This window comes from Chlamydotis macqueenii, chromosome 6 (genome assembly GCF_036417535.1).
Source record: "Chlamydotis macqueenii isolate bChlMac1 chromosome 6, bChlMac1.mat, whole genome shotgun sequence".
In the NCBI taxonomy this organism is placed as follows: Eukaryota; Metazoa; Chordata; class Aves; order Otidiformes; family Otididae; genus Chlamydotis; species Chlamydotis macqueenii.
In genome coordinates this window covers 30204943-30221272 of record NC_141561.1, presented here as the reverse complement: position 1 = coordinate 30221272, position 16330 = coordinate 30204943, and the positions used below count along the sequence as shown (strand labels likewise).

The window sequence follows — 16330 nt, the reverse complement described above, 5'->3', positions numbered from 1 at the left end:
TCAGGTGATCACAATGCAGTCTGTTCAGTACTACAGTGATCTTCCTTTGTAACCTTTTTTTAAGTGAGAATGGCCTTTATTTGTTTAGTGTCAAGGGCTGTCTCTTCTCTCAATCAGAAAGGAAGCATCACACTAAAGGGTAAAAATCAGTCCTGGGTCTTTTGCTATTCTAGTGACAGTTGAATAAAACATAAACAAAACAATACTTTCTTGCCATTAGGAGGCATATTTTCTAGAATAGAGTGTACTCTTTTCCATGTATTAAGAGTGCAGCTGTCCTGACTTTTTTTTTTTTTTAAATTGAGGAAACACAGCCAGGTTGATCTGTATCTTTTTCTTAAGTTAGATTAAACTTCAGTATCCAAAAAGTTGTAACACAAAATAGGGCTTTTCTGAAATAACTGTACACAATAATTAAGTTATTTCTTGTTTATTTGGTGGACTGAGAACTGCATCAGGCTCCTCAGCTACAGGAGACAGTGCCCTTTTTTCCTATTTCAGTGGAAGAAAGGATGGTTCAGGGCTTCTTGAAGAGTAATGCGCTTTGCTGGATCGTACTCCAGCATGTTTTCAAGGAGGTCAAAGAAGTTCTTGTGGTCAGAATCATGGCAGGTCATTAATTCCTTCATGAAGAAAACAACAAAACATGCAATCTTATAATTGCACTTAAAGCTCCTCTCCCCAAAAGCATTTTACCTCTGTCACTTTACCTTCAGTGGCTTACAGCGCCCTGCGATGCATCTACGACCAGAACTGCCTTTATCCCAATTCAGCCAGCCATGGCGGAAATATCGGCATTTCCTTAAACAAACGGGACACAGTTTGTTACTCAGCGATTTTGTTCTGTCCCTTCACTAGAAGTTTACCAGCATGTTTGGTCACATCTTAGGAACTGATCTGGGAATATTCCACAAGAGTGGCCAGCTTATTAAACAGAGCAAAGGAATGAATCTGAATTTTTATTAATTTTTTTTTAATTTGCTATTAAACTAAATCTGAAAATATTTAAAACTACACCTGTCCAGGTATAGAAAAATGGAATTACTTAGATTTCTTTATCATGTTCTTTGGCAAAGGCCCCAGTATTTGTTCCATCATTGCCAGGTGCTCTTTGCTGTCACGGATCTGGAGGGAAATCAAGGTAAGACATTTTTGTTCATTGTTAGAGGAAGTTATCAAGAACCACACACTAACCTTACTTTGTTTTAGACTGTACTCTGAGATTAAGGGGAAAAAGCAAGGCTGTAGCAATCTGTTTCCTGAAATAAGTTACAATCTACTGAAGTTTCCTTTTCCCCTTGACCCTGCTGTATTTTTTTACTTTGTTGTCAAGATGACAGAATGTAGGTATTTCAGTAATACTTGCTGATGGCAATAGATGAAGCTAGCTCTGTTATTACTGTGGCTTGTACATTACATTAGAAATGTTAACAGGGTCATCCATCATATTAAGCTGCTGCCAAAGTGTTTATTGAAAGCAACTTGTAGAAATCTGAGGAAGTTCCTTTGCACTTAAATCTTCTGTTGTCGTCAATTGGGCATTACAGAGAAGTGCAGCTCAAATTACTTGCACAGACTATGCTCTTCTGTCCCCCCCCCCCCCCCATCCCCCAACCTATTTTCACCAAGCTGGGGAGCATTATATATGCTGCATCATTGTCCAGTTTGTAGTTACCTACTGGAAATAGTGCAGTTCCAAGGTAGTATTCTATGAGAATACATCCTATGCTCCAAACATCACATGGCTGTGACCATCCCAGTGCTGTGAAAAGATTCAGAGACTTTGTGTTTATATAGTAAACAATTCAACACCTCAAGCAAAGTACACAGCACTTCTATAGCAGTGTTCCATAGCATACAAAAAAGCTTACATGAAAGATCAGCCTAACAGACTTCTACTCACCGAGGATAACTTCAGGAGCTCTGTAATATTTTGTAGACACCACTGTACAGTGATACTCATCATCATATATTGCATTCCCGAAGTCTACAACTTTGATGTCTGGATTTTTCAGTCTACGTTCACTACATCTCTGACATGAAACACAAGGTGATGGAAGTAACCAAATAAACTGAGACAATGGCTGAGAGGGAGGTGGGGCACTGGACAGCACCTTACCAGTCTGGGGTTATACTCCTCTCTATAGTCAGAGCTCACAAATACAATATTATCAGGTTTCAGATCTGTATGTGTCAACTTGTTCAAATGCAAAACTGCGAGATAAAAACAGTTAGCAGTTTCCACAAAGAGAATTTAACAAATAGAGCAAAGCAAGAAACATATACATACAGTTCACAGACTGGCAGATCTGATAAGCCATGTGTCTAATGTGGTCCAGTCTAAGTGGCAGAAAGCCATTCTCTTCAATAAAGTCAAAGGTGTTGAGCCCCAGTAGCTCAAAAACAATGCAGATGTGTCCATGGTGCTCAAACCAGTCTAACATCTGGACACAGTGACTGCAAAAGCAGGAAAATACATGAATTGCAACAGACGTTGTACGACACAGATACATACATCGTACGTTACAGAACGCAATGCTGCAAAAAAGCCAAAACAAAGTACAGTCAGCTTTAGATACTTACTGTGTACTGCTGGGATCCAATGTATTTAAATGTTCCAGTATTTGTATTTCTGCATGAGCTGCTTCAGCGTGCTGATCCCCCTTTCTTACTATTTTCACCGCTACATGTCTGTCGGCCCTGAAAAGACAGGTTTTTAACAGTGATTAGAATGAGTAGCTTTAACTAAGAATATTCAGTAGTTATCACCATATATGTTGTTTTCAAGAATGGGAATCTCCTCAGAAAAGGTGGTTTGTGTTTGTTTGGGGTTTTTTGTTGTTGTTTTGGGTTCTTTTTTTGGGTTTGTTTTGGTTTTTTTTTTAAAAAGTAAAGTACATACTGACATTAATATAACCAAGGTTCATCTGCACAAATACAACTAAAATTTAATTTTTAAATTTTGAAAACATACTCTATACCTTCTATATTGATATGATTCTTAATGGTTAAAAGCCCCATTTACCTCCCCTTTGCATTTATGTATGCAGGGCTAATAGTGGAGAGCCTTCCACATCTTGCAGACTAAAAAACACAACTGTCGGTCAAAAATGACAAGCCACCTTCAGGTGTTTAAGTAGTAAAAATGTAACTAACTGCCCGGTAAAATGCCCTCTGGAACAACAATCTTGTTTCATACTATTTTGCACACAGCAAAACTGCCACTAAACAAACACAAAATACATTCTTGATTATAATATACTCGCCGCTAGAACCCAAATGGCATTGGATCACCACCGATGATACGTTACGGTAAGTTACATGCTGTCAGAGACCTGGCATGGGGTGCACCTGCAGGAGACACACCCATTGCCTCATCCACCAGATTGCAACAACCCTCTTCTCTAGGTGCTGCTTGTAGCATCATGTACTGACATATCACTACACTCTGATAGTAAAAAAAATTACACATATTTAATTATTTAATAATGTAATAATAATAATATGTTAAGACTTACGCTCCATGATCGATGCATTCCACTACTCTTCCAAAAGCACCTTCACCCAAAACGGCAACAACCTCATCTACAAAGAAAAGAAAAGAACTCTCAGTCACAGAAATTATGAAGTTACTCAGCTATTAGAAAAACAAGCAAACAAAAAAAAAAACAAACGAAAAGATTAAGTACTATCACTGAAGATTATTCTAGACTGTGCTTCTTTGAGTTGTAAATATCTAGCTTGATAACTTTTATCAAGGCACATTTACAGGGATCTCATTGTAGTAGGTTTATTAGTGTCATTCACTATTTTTTTGGGCATCAAAAAAGGGAAAAAATATTTTAACTTCCACAGAAAGAGTAACAATCCCCACCCCCAAACAAAAGAAGTCAATACAGAAAGAAAAGACTTCCAAAGCCCCCTTACATCTTATGCTAAAAGAACTTATTCTATCTGAAAAGATAATAAATTTTGAAAAATATTCTGTACATCTTGCACTTAGTATGTCTCCACTCTGACAGATCAGGTACCCCTCCTCATCACGCTCTATACTCCTGGATCTTTTCCTTCGATGACTCTTCCAGAATGGCATCCAGATCATCAATAAACCCGAGTGAATTCAGGTCAGAATGCAAAAATTCATTCAGCAGGGGTGTTATTCAGGCATTCAGATACAGCCAGGCCACAAACGGTTAGCAGGAGCCATTTCAAATTCAGTCCCCGGAAATTCACAGGGCACACAGTTTATGTTACAGGAGAAAAACATGGCAAGGAACAGATTAGCAGATTTTCAGATGAGATACTCAAGGCAAGGTAATTAAAAAATTACAACACAATTGTTTTTCTTTTAAAAGATTGTTTCACTGAATTTTACTTTAGGATTTTAGTGCTCATATTTTTTTAAAGCAAAAGGATTTAAGAATTATATATATATACAATAGCCATGTGGCCGAATTAGAATACCCATCTTAAATAATCAAGATTAAATCACTGGTCTGAAGATTTGATAGTGGGTTTTTTTTTAAATCATAAATAGCACATAAATTTACTTTAGGCTGTCTCAGCTGCAAATCTTGAATTATAAATCCTGTCTTCAGCTTTTTAAAGAGTTAAATATATAACAAAGATCAGAAAAACTGCCCTGCGAGTGGGCAGACATACACATACAATTCTACAGATTTTTCAGTGACACTTAAAACATCCTATTAAATCAATTTTTTACAAGGTAAAAATCTGACATCACTTTGCTATTTCAGTGACACTCAAAAGCAAGTTTAAAAGCTTGTGCTTGGATTTTAGAGTAGGGCTGAAATAAATGCTTGTCATAATAAAAATTTTGAAGGCATGAAAGTGATGCCTGTGTTTCAAGTACCTCAGTTGATGGTTATTCATTAATCTGCTCAAATATATCCAATGCACACTAGGAAGATTATGTTCTGTGGTATCACAAGCATACCTACAAATACACATTTTCACCAAAGGAAATAAAATCCTCGCAAAAAGAATAATCTACTAATATTAGCTCAAGAAATAGACTATTAGTATTATCAACAGAATTCCCCAAAGCGCCACACTCAATTACTACTGCACAGATGAGAATCTGTCTTCTTAAAATAAAAAAATCCTAAATTAAAATTGGTCATTATATGCCTGAGGTCATGGTACCTCTGAATGATGATGATGACGACGACGATAGGTAGCATGACGTGTCTTGTATTTCCTTTTGTAACAACTCATCCCACTATGACCCGATGATTTGCTACTGGGATGCTCAATGTCATGTCCTTGATTGCACTCGTTTCTGTGTCCTTCAAAATAGTGTTGTTCACTACGGTGTCTTTGATTTAGAAATTTGGTTTCTGAACAGGTACTACAAAGGATCAAATAAATTTAGCTTTGATAATTGTAGGACCCCTATAAAGACGGCTTTTTGTTTTAAGCTGCGAGACATGTCTCTTGAAATAGCTCAAACTGAAAAATGAGAACAGTAAAACCTTAAACAGAGGCTTGTCAAAGTCAGAAGTCAAAAATTTATTTACCTCTCAGGAAGTTCAGAAAGATGACGTTTGCAGCGCTTGTTCACCTCTGCACTGCTCGATCTCCTCTTTCTCTTCCTATCACTCTTGCATCTCCCACGATTCTCACTTTCTTTTTTATCCCTGTCAGGATTATTAGTTTGCTTGGAATGCCGCATCTGTAACAAAGATATTTTGACCTTTGAATTACATCCTGTAGATAAACAACTCATTTTCAAAGCCATTAATTATCAATTGAAGACTGTATTTTTTCCTCAACTACTCAATTTTCTTTTTTTTTTTTTCTCTGCTCACTCTTCCACATTATTTTTTAATTCAAGAGCTTTTTCAAATTAACCATTTTTGATAGGGGAACATAAGCCAATAACCTGCGTCTTTAAACAGCAGTATCGTGGCTTAGGCACTAAACACAAACTGTGCATGTTATTTCTGCAAAGCTGCCCAGGCACCCAGTGGCGCACACGCCAGGGAAAAGGAAGGCTTCCAGGTACTTAAAAGCCGCGCACAAATATTACCCTGCGTGCTTTTAAAGACTTCAAGGAACTTGTCATAAGCTTCTACCGTGCTTCTTTCTATAGATTCCCGGAGAATTCCTAAGTCAGAATGACAAACTTGGGTTATCTCCTAGTTATTTATCCCGAAGAGGAAAAGGTAACTAACCCACTACGCGTCTCTCCAACCGCAGATCGATTCTAGCTCACAGGCCGCACCGGCGATGCCACCACACGGCGGGACGCGGGCGCTGTGACCAACCTCACGGCTCCCGGCCACCGGGGCTAGGGGGGCGCGGCCATTTCCCTTCCGGCGGGAGGGGGACGAGGCGCCCCGCGCCCCCCACGCCCAACCAGCGCGCTAACGCGAACGGGGCCCGCGTCCCACCAAACCCCCTGCTCCGGTAAGGGGCTCCCTTCGCGACCCCGAGAAGGGGCACGGGACAGGGCTCCGGCCTCGCCTGGTAAAGCGAGCGAAGCCATTATCTCTCCGCACGGAACAAGGCGCCGGCCGCAGAGAGGCGAGCCGCCCGGCCCGCCAGGGACGAGCAAAACCACCGCTCGGCCTCCCGCCCGGCAGGAGACAAACTCCGCCCGCTACCCCACCGCCCTCCCTTCCCCTGGGCGCCGGCCCGGCCCCGCGCCTAGCACCGCCCTTCCCCTCTTCCCTGCCGCCGGGGCTGCAACGCGCTCCTCCCACCGGCCCCACCTGCGCGGCGTCGGCGGGCCGCCCCCGTTCCTCCGGGAGGCACCGCTCGCTCCAGGCACGGCTGGGCTCAACGCCTGAGCTGTCGCCCCTCAGCCTGCTACAAGCGGCGTCGCTGGGACCCTTCGGCAGCGCGTCACAGAGGCAACAGTCACGGCGTCACACGGCGAGGCGGCCCGGCGGGTCGCTCTGCCTTCCCGAGCGCATCTAAGGGTACCGGCCCCTCTCCTCCGCCTCGCCGGGTACCGCCGTCAGCCCTCGGCCGGCCGGGCACGGAGCAGGCACCGCCGCCCCGCAGCCCCCGGGCTGCTGGTACCGCTCCCCAGAGCGGTGCTGTCCCCTCACCTCACTGCACTGCGAGAAAGCCCGGCCCTCTCCCAGTTCTGCTACAAGGGACTGGTGACGGGTGCGTTTCACCCAGACACAACACCTTAGGGTAACCCTGCGTGCCTCATCAGGCAATTCAGTTAAAGTAGGTTTAAGTAAGTAAACCACCTATGCCAAACCTTCCACCATTTTCCTGCCAAGAACTTTGGAAGACAAGGAACATGATATTTAAAAAAAAAAAAAAAAAACAAACAAAAAACCAAACCAAAACCAACTTTCTAACCTTCATTTAAGAATTACTGCCAGAAGAGGGCTGTTTTTTTCCTGAGACTCTTAATTGCTAAATCATCATTTTTCACCCTTTGTGATAAAGCCTGTCTCTCTACTTCCCTAGACAAACTCTTAGAGCCTCTCAAAGCGCAACCCCAGTCAGCTTTAAATCAACAGAGGTTTAAGGGGTCACATACAAAGTAAAGAGATCTTCGAAATCATTGGCATTGAAAACGTTTCCGAACAGCCGAATGCCTTTTTTTTTGGGGGGTGGAGGTTGTGGATGTCTCTTGGTATCTTTTACCAGCTTTTAGTTATGTTTTTGAATCTGGCCAGAACATAAATACCCACTGTAAAACAATCAAACTAAATGCAACTCTTCAAGTAAGTGTACCAGTCTTCTATACCCACTAAATAAAAAAAAACCAACCAACCAAACAAAAAAACCCCTTCCACCAAACCAACCCTTGCTGCCTCTGCTGCTCACTACCACTGCACACAGGGCAGTTTAAGTCTCAGCCACAGCTCTCACTGCCCCCCAATGTCTTGCTGCAGCCCTTCAGCCACCACCTCTCTGAAGGAGCTTTCAAGCCCATCAGCCAGCTATCAAGTCACCACCTCAGCAGAGCTTACCAAGCATTATGCCTGAAATTTTCTTCTCCAAACCCCATAACAAGCAGTCAAACATCTCATGTGCAATATAATTTACATGAAGAAAGGGCATCTAAGGCTACAACAGCCTATACACATCAGGCCCCTGAAACCCAATGATTTTCTTTATTCTGGGAAGGACTAAACCTTCTCAAACACTTCCACCCCTGACAAGTGACCCTCCTCACTCTATTTTTTGTTAATTTATTTCCCCAACTGACCCTGTGACCAACATACAATACATACACTACATGCACAAGTTTGTCACTCTCCATAGATAATGCACCATTATTTTCTGTCTATTGCTCTCCAGCTTAGACTAAGGACAGCTCTCAGCATGACATACTTCTAACATTGTCTTCCTAATGCCAGCAAAGGTCAGAGATAATCTAGGATATACACGCTGAGAGCCTCCATCACAGTCACAATGCAAGATTGTTGTGTTAATGCGCATATTTTTCGTTGCATGAGTAGATTTATTTTGACAGCACTCACCTTGTGGCTGTACTGTTTGTGACAAAGGACCAGACTGATGGAAGTACACAGAGGCGTTTTAAAGCAGTCGAGAACTGTTAAGAACAGTACTGTCTGTGACATTTTTGCTATTTAAAGGATTATACATGTCACAAAGGCTGAAACAGCGGGTGACACAACAGCTGACTGTGTGCAAGAACGAAATTGCACATATGCTGCACCCAACAAACTCCCACAAAATCACACAATTCCACAGCTGGGCTCCTTCCTAGTCTCCATCTCGCTTTCTCTTCAACAACTGGACGGGACCAACCTCACCGTTATTTTTCCTGCTGTATTCCAGTTTCTGAGGGAGAACCTGGAACCTCAGGTAGAGGTTCAGAGCCACAAAGAGGACAACAGACATAATACAATTTTAAGTTAGGATATAATCCTGTCCCGTAAGATCACTCTCCTTTCAATACACAGCTTAGTTAAAAAAGAAAGGATCTAGATTTAATGTATCCTCCAGAGAGCAAATTGCTCGGTGTCCCTGTATTTCACACATTCTATGTAACAGTCATCTTTTTGTGGAGGAAAAAAAATCCACCGTGAAATGGTTTCCAGTTCAGTGCTAGATGTCAGCATTTTAAATTATTGGTTCCTTTTCCTTTGCACTCTAGGAAAGTTTCCAGTATGTCCTTCCTTCTGCATGGCAGTAGTGTCAGTGCAGCAGCTAAACATGCAGTTACATGCTTCTGTCTACTTGGTTCTTGTCTTACTGCTGGTTATATGGAAGAGACAGAAAGAGCACGGAGCTAAAATAATGAAATCCTTTAACCTGACTGACTGAAGTATTACATTAAAACATATTAAGCCTGGAGCAAGGGCTAGGAGCTTTAAGCAACACTCCATACAGAACGCAGAAACTTTGTCCCAGAGAGAGGTTACTGATTAACTCTGCTCGTTAACACCTCAGTAATCTGTACCTAGCATACCTTTGCCTTTCTCTTGCAGATAAATTCTCCTCTTTATTTCAAGAGGCAAAGTCTCAAAATAGGAAATAGTGCTCTGAAGCAGACCGCAAGTCAGCTGGACCTGGACCTCCCAAGGATTACAAGGCATATAGATGAGAACAGACTTCGCTAGGTGATGTTTACTGAGTCCGGAGAGGATTGGGGAAAGAAGTCCAGAATGGTAGGAGTTGGATGCAGGAATTGTGAGTACTCTCTCCTGTCCAAGTCTCATGCATAGCTGGAACTAGAGATGTACTCTCTCACCTCTACGTATTACTGAGTCAGAAAGTGAACCTCTGTGGAAACGAGTTGATTTTTTCCTGCTTTATGAAAACAAACTGATGCCAAAATGCACTTTTAAAATCTTCAAGGAAGAGCAGAATATTCTGCTTTTCCCAGTATGCCCAAAGTGGAGAACTGCTTTTTTTGATATGTACAAATCACTTTTTGCTGCTTGTCAGTTTATTTTATCCCTAGAATACTAAGTGACTTGAGTATAGGATCAGCAAAATATATATATATATATAGATACATGTGTGTGTGTGTACACACACATGCGTATATTACTTTCCCTCCTGACCAGTCAATATTCAGATATCTCTGTACCTTCTTGCAGACTTTCTTATTTGAGTCCAACAACATTTGGTCTCAAATAAGATCAAAAAACAGCTCTCTCTTATTTGTTCAACATTATCTTCGCCACAGCATCTTTTATTATTTTGAATGTACCAGGATATTCTTGATCAGAAGTATGACCATAGTCTTTCTGTCACTACTCTTTGTTGTGCTTACCCCCTATCGTTTGTGCAATAAAGTGATGAAAACCAAGTTACAGTAAATCCATAGTTACCTATTTTCTATCAACAGCTACACAAAGACACAAACACACTGTCATACCAGAAGCGTTGTGCCAGAGGCAGACGCAATTGTTTCCGGTCTTCTTCTGGGTGAGGCTGAAGAGGTTACCGCTCCAACACAGCAGTACAAGAGCAAGCATTCCTCTAAACACGGTCTTTAATCCTCTAGGAGAGAAAGGTTTCATCTATGACACTGCTCTCACCTAAGGGAAAAAAAATGCTTATCTTACTCAGTGTTCTAAAAAACAGTAAAGCAAGGAAGGTTAGAATTTACAGGAGAAAGTTTCAGAAAACTGGTAGCATGAAATTGTAGCAAAGGACTTTGTCTCAACATAGTATCACTAAGAAAGATATGACAGAAAACAAAGATTTGCAAAAAAAAAAAATATGTATTTTAAAGTATTTTCTTTACAAGTATAAAAAGTAATGTTTAAAAATAAAAATCCTGAAAGAGACTCTGGCAATACCAGCTTCTAAAGCACAAGACTCCTCTGTGACTATTCCCAAACAATGTCACAACTCCTGAACATCCTGCATTCAATGAACAAAGTTATGATCCAGCCCAAGGAGCCCTTTTTAACGACACTTTAAACCCCATAATCCAGGAGTTGATCTGACCAGTCTCTAAAGAATGTGTCCAGGCGCTCTGTGGCTACAGAGCAAAAGGGTTGGCATGAATTGTAACATCTTTAATGCGAACATCATTAAGAGGTCGGTAGGTTTTCTCATTCACAGGCAGCTTCTCCAGCTCATCTAGGGTCTCCAAGCCATCGATAACTCTGGAAGAAAAGTAGAAGTGCTAGTAATCTCCTTCTAATAACAATTTAAATTTCACAACTGAGGTACCTCAAAGCACTTTACAGTTAAGTATCATAGTGCAAGGACTTTGCAAGCAAATGATAAAAACAAGACAGCCAAAACTTCATATATGGCATACAAAGTGTTTTGAAAGGAAACATTAAGCATCCATGACAGTACAAATAATTCCCACTGATCTGACAGTGCCATATTTTATACCAACCACAGCTGTATAAAGACCCTGGCTGCACTTCCTGACAGGCAGGACTGACCAGACATAGTATAGGTTTAAGTAGCAGCAAGACACTGGCCGTACCAAACTTCACTGTGAATTACTGAAACACTATGGCAGGAAAATCAGTTTCCAAATGTGAGATCATAATTTTCAACTTTCTGACTCAAAGACAAGATTAGACAGAATTATTAATAACTGTGTAAATCTAATGGCACAAATACATTTAGGATTTCAGGTTTCCTGCTCGGGCTGAAGAAGTGGCAAGACAGACTGTTCTAATAAGCCTCCTACTTTTTTGTTTAAATGACTAGCTCGGGTAAATCTTGGCAGTTTATTTCCCAGTAATGAACTTGGCAGACAACATGTTTTTGCTGTTCACAGTTCAACTCAGTCATGTTCATCAACTCTGAACCTAGGGTGCTGGACTGCGGGCCAGCAGGGACTGCACGTGCTGTTCTGCTGATTCTGCAACAGAAAATATGAAAATCTCATCTGTCAGAGCCTCATTTCTAAGAAAGATGTCTAAAAAAAAACCATATCTGCTTTCAATCACACTTCTAAAACTCAGAAATGAAAGGAACACCTATACTTAGACATCTATAAACAATACAAGTGGTATTTTCATATTTCAGTAGTTTCCTTTGAATATGTAACTCCATTTAATACAGGCAACTTTTTCTCAGCAGATTAACTTGTACATTAGAGACTTTTTAACAAGCAAAAGAAAAGACATTGCTATGATTTTGAGATAGAAAAAGCAGTATCTGAAAGACTCAAAAATTAAACATTTGCTTTAGAGGATGATATATTATCAATAGTGTCTATTAACATAAGAATGTTTTAAAATAATGATGCATCTTAAACAACCTCATCTGATTTTGATCTGAGTTTCATCTGACCAATAGGAAGTTCCACCTAAAGAGAAGCATGACCATGTCAGTACCACACCCATCCCTAGATCCAGTCCCAAACCAGATTCTAGCTTCTCAGCAGACCCTACAACTGTATATCCAGTTGTTCTGGAGTCTGCATCCATTTTGGCATGGATGAAAAGGCAAGCTGGAATAACTACTGGGAGGGGAAAAAAAAAAAAAAAAAAGAAAAGAAAGTAAAAAAACCTCTGTTCTTGAGGTAATTTTTAACATGCCCATTTCCACTGAATTCTATACTGCTACGAAAAAGGCAGCAGCATTTTGGAGTGACTAATTCTGATAACAGTGCAAAAGCGCACATTTCCATAGGCACAACCAATATTTTAAAGAGTTTTAGAACCAGAAGCTTCTAAATTTGCATTGTATGTGTCCTGAAATATCCACATCCTTCACACTCTATGATAAGGAAGCACGCAGCTGGCTCACTTACTTTCCAAACACAGTGTACTTCATGTCTAGGTGCGGTTGCTTGCCATAAGTGATGAAGAACTGTGATCCATTGGTATTTGGACCATTGTTTGCCATTGAAACTACCCCACGGACACTGTGCTGGAAGAGGAGAAAAACCTCAACATGAATACACATCTGTGAAAGTACCATTTTGACCTGTACAAAGTACTCTGTGACTCAGTACTCTGCCTCAACACCACTATTAAGAACAAATCTTGCTTGCTAATATATTCCATCACAGTCCATAATTAGCTCCTGAAAATTGCTCTTACAATGAAAAATTCTTTGCCTTGCGCATGAAAAATACTTTGTTACAAATTCTTTCTACGTCTGTTCTCAATTACGAAATCCTCAAACTAAGTTGCCGAGTATAGAAATGCCTTTTCCTATTCTAATAACAAGCTTTCTGCCCCTTTATTGTGTGATTATACTTTGCTTCACCATTACAAATGAGGTATTTAATACAGTGCAACACAATACCGATAGTTCCCCAACCTGTAAAGAAAATTCTTAAGAAAACATAACTGCATATTGAGAGCACAGAACTACCTTTAAGTATTCACTGAATTCATCTTCAAACTTCTTGCCCCAGATGCTGTTACCTCCTTTCCCAGTGCCTGACAAAGAAGCACCATAATAAATTACTGAATTTCCAGACAGAAAAATCCAGAAATTATGTACTGTTATAACATTTTACAACAAAGACCCTAGATAGCCTGTAATTCATTTGAGGCAGGGATCAAGTTCTCATGTCTTGATACTGAGCAGAACCGTAACTCTATATAAGGAACACGCCTGTTAAGTAGCAGAAAAAAACCACTGACATATCCTCAAATTAACTTCAGTAAGAGCACAAACAGACACACAGCTGAATCAGATGTTCTCCCAAACAGCTGACACTGTCTGGGACATTTTCTCCAAATGCCTTTCAGGCAGAAAGCAGAGAAACCACAGCTGCAACTGCTACCTGTTCAGCAGCTGGTAAGTAAGCAGAATCATCTATTTAGTGGAAACAGCTGGAAAAAATAAAGTTTGTAGAATGCTTTACTACTGCATGATTATTTAGAACTAGGGTAACAGCTACTCTTCTGTAAACTCACCACAGAAAACTAATCCCATCACTAAAACCTCTATCAGCAGTACAATAATTTTTATTATTTTATTTTTAGTTTATTTACATTTTTGTTTTAATACCCATACTTATAATTTCTTCTTTAAAAAAAAAATAAAATTCATGTACATTTTTCTATAGAGAGACCCAGACAGAAGAATTTACCTAATGGGTCCCCTGTCTGAACCATGAAGCCCTTTATATTCCGGTGAAATACGCATCCATTGTAGTAGTTACTAGCACAAAGAGCCAGGAAATTCTAAGGAAATGAAAAAGAAACAAAAACATATTAACAAATAATTCAGAGTATCCTCTTAGTAAAATGACAGCAACGGCAAGACAAAGACTAACCCTTTTGCCTCTGCTTTGCATTATGACCCTGTAAACCCCCCAGAGTATTGCCACAGAATAGTCATAAACAAATTATAGTTAATATGCTCCTCTGACACTGTCACAGATACAAAGGATTTTAAATAAACCTTACAGCACAAGGTTCTCTGACTTGAGGAACAAACAAGGAGCCTGAGACATGGTCAGAAGTATCACTCCCATTCCATATCTTTATTTTGCAAGTTGAATTTTGTAATCAATAACTTCACGCCTCAGCTTTGTTAGTTAAAAAGTATTTCAACTTAAGCTTATTGCAGAAAGGAAAACCTGAGGCCTCTGACAAACTGGGAGCGATTCTCACTCTTTTAAATTAAAATTAAATCTGTGCCAGTGTGAGCAAATCCAGGGAAATTTGGGAATCCCAGGCCACATGCCTGTAACCAGTTCATAGGATTCCTATGCAGAAAGTTCACCCAACTGCATAAGCAGTTACCAGCGTACTGTTTTCCCTTTGTGAGAGTCTTACCAACCTGACTACGCCCGAGACATCGCCGAGCAGGAGGATGATGATCAGCGGGGTCAGAGCAGAGAAGGGAGGTAGGCGCAGCACCCTCAGGGCGTCCCCTGTTGTTCGTAGAGGGTGCTCTGCATCCTTTTCTCTCCCCTCCGCTCCAAGCCGCCTCTGTTTATACCCTCAGCAGATTCAGTGGCAGAGTACTGACCAGCCGTTGATGCACGCGTGGCAAGCGCATGCAACAAGGCCTGCCAAGTACGTGCCCTGCTGGCTAACAGCGGTTCCTGGATAGCAACAACATACTGCTCGATAACAACCCTCCCAGCTCCCCTCTCTGAGATAACAACTCTCCTAGCTCCCCTCTCCAAGGGGAGATTACAAGCTGTGTGCAATTTGTAATTTCCACAGTGGCCCTACACGGACCATCACTGAAATCCCTCATACAGTGTCATATTGCCCCTTAATGGCAAAGGACACTTTGTGAGATGCTGGAACTTGGAGAGAAGTGGCCCTTAGCTGAACCTTATCCGGTGAGAAAGATGCAGCAAAGCTCCAGGCAGTACAACACAGTGCACAAGTTCCATGAGTGGAGCAAGTGCTGTACCAGCTTAAAATGTTAGCATTCCATTATGTGAAAACATGAATTGCAAAAGCCACTCCACCTCCTCTACAGTCTTCACTATTTCTACTGCTTTGTTTCAACGCTAGGCAATCCTGCTCCTGTTACTTGACTTACTTCACAGGTCTTTGGCGTACGCTCACAGAATAGTTCGATTTTAATATCTCCTACATCAGTATGCAGCGTGACAGCCTGAGCAAGAGACAGAAAATAATAATTAAATCAGCAATTAAATACTAACAGATTTGCTTTTATTTCCCAGTCCCACCAAGAACATAAGCAAGCTCCCACTCCATATAACCATTGTTTCAATATTCGGCCATAGGCAAGGCTACTTTCACAAACCTTCCACATTTGCAATGAAATCACCAGAAAGCACTTGGTTTCATTTAGTTTCAGGACAAATCAAGTTCACCATGGCAACGCAGAAGCTCTGTTTCATGCTGTTACACTCCAGAGATACATCACTCATCTGCAAACTGGACCTACTCAGTCACTTAATTGCAATGTGGAAGAATCAAAGTTGTATCTGTTTCAGGAGATCACAGTGTGGTGCACATACACCACTGGTTTACAACCAGCGCACAAAAAGCCTGCAGTGTTTTGAGTGATAAGGCTAGTTCTGAATGGCATCATATATAGTCTGCCTTGACAAACAAGCAAATCTACAAAATGACACACTTAATTTATAAATATCCTTCATAAAATTTAAAGTGGCAGTTACTCAGCCATCAGAGATAATGGCTTATCTCTATAGGCTCAGTATATCACACCGCTGCCATAGAAAGCGCTAAACTATGCAAAAACAATTACTGCGGGGCTACACTAGGGATAAGTGTACAGAAAAACTAATAAAAATCAGTATCATGTTGGTACTGGCATACTGTGCCAGAAACATACAAGTAAAGAAAAGAAAATTGCCTGCAATGCACATGAGGATGCTACAGAAGTTGTATATACAGTTTAAGACATACAGGCTTATCTCTATTTTGTGATTTGCTAAACTTTTAAAAGCCTGCAACCGTAGAAGGGT

The 16330-nt window shown here is 40.8% G+C and overlaps 2 protein-coding genes across 5 annotated transcripts in view; both read right to left on the bottom strand.

The window, feature by feature from the left end:
- Positions 1-414: 414 nt before the first annotated feature.
- Positions 415-10450, bottom strand: CLK1 (CDC like kinase 1). Of its 2 annotated transcripts, XM_086751098.1 has the most exons (13): positions 10349-10450; positions 5541-5695; positions 5167-5371; positions 3991-4078; positions 3519-3585; positions 2584-2700; positions 2291-2457; positions 2120-2214; positions 1904-2033; positions 1680-1762; positions 1046-1125; positions 711-801; positions 415-623 (listed from the first exon to the last, which is right to left on the bottom strand). In XM_086751098.1, exons 2-13 carry the CDS (start codon positions 5693-5695, stop codon positions 498-500), a joined length of 1404 nt encoding a protein of 467 aa, XP_086607224.1. In that variant the 5' UTR covers positions 10349-10450; the 3' UTR covers positions 415-497. The 2 variants fall into 2 exon arrangements, with proteins under 2 accessions (XP_086607224.1, XP_086607225.1); XM_086751099.1 differs by lacking the exons at positions 3991-4078; positions 5541-5695; positions 10349-10450 and having other exon boundaries at positions 5167-5231.
- The window catches only part of PPIL3 (peptidylprolyl isomerase like 3), a 7542-nt gene continuing 1358 nt past the window's right edge, over positions 10147-16330 (bottom strand). For 2 of the 3 annotated variants that reach the window (XM_086751105.1, XM_086751108.1), the window contains exons 3-7: positions 15415-15489; positions 14000-14093; positions 13273-13340; positions 12704-12822; positions 10686-11087 (exon numbers count right to left, since the gene is read on the bottom strand). In XM_086751105.1, coding sequence (XP_086607231.1) covers positions 10961-11087; positions 12704-12822; positions 13273-13340; positions 14000-14093; positions 15415-15489 — 483 coding nt within the window. In that variant the 3' untranslated portion in view covers positions 10686-10960. Of the gene's footprint in view, positions 10512-10685; positions 11088-12703; positions 12823-13272; positions 13341-13999; positions 14094-15414; positions 15490-16330 lie in introns of those variants that run through there. The other variant, XM_086751106.1, reaches the window with a different exon arrangement.